We start from the raw sequence: 3,479 nt of genomic DNA, 5'->3' as shown, positions 1-3,479 counted from the left end.
CCCTCCCACCCCCCGCCCCCAGAGCCACAGCCCCCTGCCGTAAGTGCAGCACGGGGCAGGCCCGGTGGGAACAGCCTGGCACAACCTTTTCCTTCCTCCCCGCCCCCTCCCCCCCAGGACATGGGGGTTGGGGGGCTGGTGGGCATGGGGGAGTGTGGGCTGCAGCTGTGGGCTGGGAGGCTACACCAGACTGTTTTCGCCAGGCCTGGCCTGCTCTGTGGTTGGGGTGGGTGGCTGCGGCTCGGGAACCAGGGGTTGAGGGGAGCTCCAGCCCCTCTCTGTGGCCTTGCTCGCAGTGCCACTACTGCCACCAGGCCCGAGCACATCCTGGGTGGGAGCAGCCCATCCCACTCTGCGGGCAGATCCAGGGGCAGGTGCCCCCCAGAGAAGCTGTTTGTGGCTCTGTCCCCCATCCCATGCTTGGCTGTGCAGGGCCTGCCCCTGTTCCAGCCCCACTACCTACCTCAGAGCTGCAGCCACCAGCACTGCCCCAGGTTTGCTGAGACAGCCCCCACATCTGTGTACGGCTCCCGCTGCTGGCTGGGCTTTGTGCCCCGAGCCCTGCTGCATGCGCCTCCCGAGCCTCCACCCCTTCCCTTCCCCACCAAGTGACCTGCTGAGCTGGGGGAGGTGGTTGGTGACCACTGCTTTATGCAAATTTGAGTTATGCGCCGTCTTCCAGGAATGTATGTACAGCATAAAGCGAGGGAAACCTGTATGGTGTTTGATTGCATTTGGATGAATAAGCCTATCAGCAATTGTACTTCTTGATATGATTGTTCAATTTGAGCAATTGCTGATACAATTGCTCCATTTGTTTGCCTCAATGCTGTATAAAAAGAGCAAACCTGGGAATGTGTATGTTTTGTAACCAATTATATAAACACACATGTATAATCAAAATTCAGACTAAGGTCTTTGAAGTATATCATAATCTAGTTTCTCTCAGTTCAAAAATCTTAAAGCCTTCGGCAGTTGAAAGTCATCAGCAAATCTTTGTATTGATCATTAAGTCTTGCAATTTCTGCTTCATTAACACTTTAATATGTGAAGTCTCTTAGATCAAGAAAAGGAAAATTTTGGTTTGTTTTTTCTGTACATCTGGATATAGAATGTTTTAACTTCTGTACATGCAAAGGCTTTTTTGAGTTGCAGACACATGGGTAATATGTAAATAGTTACTTAGCTGCTTCTAGTCTGAAATAGTTGGGTGAGTGTTGGGGAGTAGGGCTAGAGGAGCATCTGCACTGTGGTGTTTTTGTGGGACACAGATAAACTTAGGGATAGTAGAAATTTTAGAAGTATCTATGGTATATTTTTAAAGATGTTTGGCTACCAAGTTTCTAACTGCCTTTTTCTCTTCAGAATGTAGGCTCTAGGGTTATGTAGGTGTTTTTAAATATTAGTCTGAATGTAATTTGAAAGGCCAGGCAATTCTGGGCAGGTTTGTATCTACAACCTTATGCTGCTAATTATTTTAACAATCTAATTTGCTTATGTATAACATTTGTCTTAAAACAGTATATTTCAGTGCAACATTATTATTTTTAATAGCTTTTGGTAATGCTGAAAGATTCTGAAGCTTGGGGCTAAATACTGACTTTGCATTAGAGTTCATTCTGGCTGATGGGAATAACACCTGGGAGTGGCATTAGCCCTTTGCACTTTTTCCTGGGTTGAAAGGCAATTAACTCAAATTAGCTTGTCCAAGAAAAAGTGTTATCCCAGATAACTTCACTGATACTTGGATTGAATTAAACACTCTGTTCATTTTCACAGAAAATGAACAATCGCTAGTTAACCGACGTTCTGTTTAGCATATCCAAGTAGTCTTTCTTGGAGGCTTTCATCATCTTTGAATTCTGTGAATTTGTAGTTTAACAACTCCTAAAGCCCATTAATGACTTGAAACAAGTGAAGTCTAAAAGCAGTATTGCTACTGGTTACACTTTTTTTTGGGGGTGGCGGGGGAAGAATTAGTGGCTGTGCTGAGAGTAAGGGAAGGCCATTGCTTTGTTCGAGAATCTGTTAGTCCAGAACTTTGTTCTCAAGGACACAAATTGTACAGCATCTTGTACAATGATGATGTTGTAAATGGTACCTTGACCCTGAAAGTAGAAACTGACTGAATGCTAAACAGCTGCCCACAATGTCCGTATGTAGCATTGTATGATGGCTCTTGATACAAGATGCTAATGCATGAGAAAAACAAAACTCTAAACCATTGATGTTTTGGGAAAAATTTGTAATTAGTATCAGCTTACTTTTATTGAAGACATTTTATGGTAGAGGAGGGATAATGCTTTTTAGTCTTATTTTGAAAAGTTACTAGCAGGAGTTAAGGCAACCCAGGGAAGCAGTAAATGTGCCAGTTACCTTCTGCACAGGTACAATAGATATCCATATGTTTAGTCAAACTATATACAGATCTTAAGAAAATTACTTTGAATAATAAATACCCTTGCACTGATACAATGCATTTGAAGATCTAAAGGAAGGACAAAAATAATAATAGTTTTTTTTTCCAAAAGCCAAAAAGAAAATAATTTAAGTTCCTTGCCAATTTTATATCTCTGTAGTCCAAGCATGCCAAATTCTATTAATTAATCACTTCAGTTTAAAATGGTGGTATGAATATGGCAGTTGCCTATTATCCTCCTGGAAGCCTTTGGTCAGATTTAATAAGCAAATTGTTTTTAATGTTCTCTGCAGGGTTCCTGACTTTGTGAGAGAGAAGCGTTTTGGAAACTGGTTGAAAGAAGCCCGTGACTGGGCTATATCCAGAAACCGATACTGGGGAACACCTATTCCTTTATGGGTCAGCGATGATTTTGAAGAGGTATGTAAGGCCTGTTATGTTTGTCCAAGGGAGTTCAGAAATAAATGGCGCCAACCACAAGTGTGGGAAAGAATGCTGCCAAAATGTATTATACAAGCAGTCCTGGGACTTATGATGCAATTGGTTCTTGAAAACCATGTTTTAAGTAGAAATGTTGCAAGTTGGGACCAATTTTTCCATAGGAACAAGTGTTACAAATGGGGAATTGGTTCATTTACAACAGTTGATACTGTGTGCAGCTAGTAAGTGGTAGAAGGGGGGAGGAAAGTGAAGGGGTGTGGTGGAGGGCAGATCAATGCCCCCTGCGGTGAGGGGGTGCAGATCAATGCTCCCTGCGGGGAGGGGTAGGTGGCAGTTCCTGCTGCTGTGCACTGCTTGCCTGGTGGCTCGACTAACGGTTCCCATCACTGTTCCTGCCAATGGTCCAAGAGGGCTTGAGAGGGGGTGTGTGCCCCCAGATCTGCATGAGGCGGGGTGGGCAAGGCCAGGGCTGCACTGAGCTGCACTGCAGCCCCCCCATAGCCCCCGCTCTGCTGCCTGCCCTGTCTGGGACAGGCACAGGGTGGAGCTGCTGAGCTGCCTCTGGACAAATGGTGTGCAGTGGCGGGAGCTGCACCCCCCCCCCCCCCCCCCCCCCCCC

At 45.4% G+C, this 3,479-nt stretch overlaps 1 protein-coding gene and 1 long non-coding RNA gene across 2 annotated transcripts in view; one reads left to right on the top strand and one right to left on the bottom strand.

The window, feature by feature from the left end:
* The window catches only part of LOC109289164, a 25,645-nt gene extending 25,448 nt beyond the window's left edge, over positions 1-197 (bottom strand). The window contains exon 1 of the long non-coding RNA XR_002095314.1: positions 185-197. This is a non-coding gene — a long non-coding RNA (uncharacterized LOC109289164). The remainder of the gene's footprint in view (positions 1-184) is intronic.
* IARS (isoleucyl-tRNA synthetase) overlaps positions 1-3,479 on the top strand; it is a 319,713-nt gene that overhangs the window by 132,868 nt on the left and 183,366 nt on the right. Inside the window, exon 15 of the mRNA XM_019505112.1 lies at positions 2,713-2,839. Within this exon, the coding sequence (XP_019360657.1) occupies positions 2,713-2,839 (127 nt within the window). The remainder of the gene's footprint in view (positions 1-2,712; positions 2,840-3,479) is intronic.

Source organism: Gavialis gangeticus, unplaced genomic scaffold, assembly GCF_001723915.1.
Source record: "Gavialis gangeticus isolate Ggan-Ray unplaced genomic scaffold, GavGan_comp1, whole genome shotgun sequence".
In the NCBI taxonomy this organism is placed as follows: Eukaryota; Metazoa; Chordata; order Crocodylia; family Gavialidae; genus Gavialis; species Gavialis gangeticus.
The sequence above is the reverse complement of the archived record's forward strand: the minus strand, read 5'-3'. Positions and strand labels throughout refer to the sequence as shown.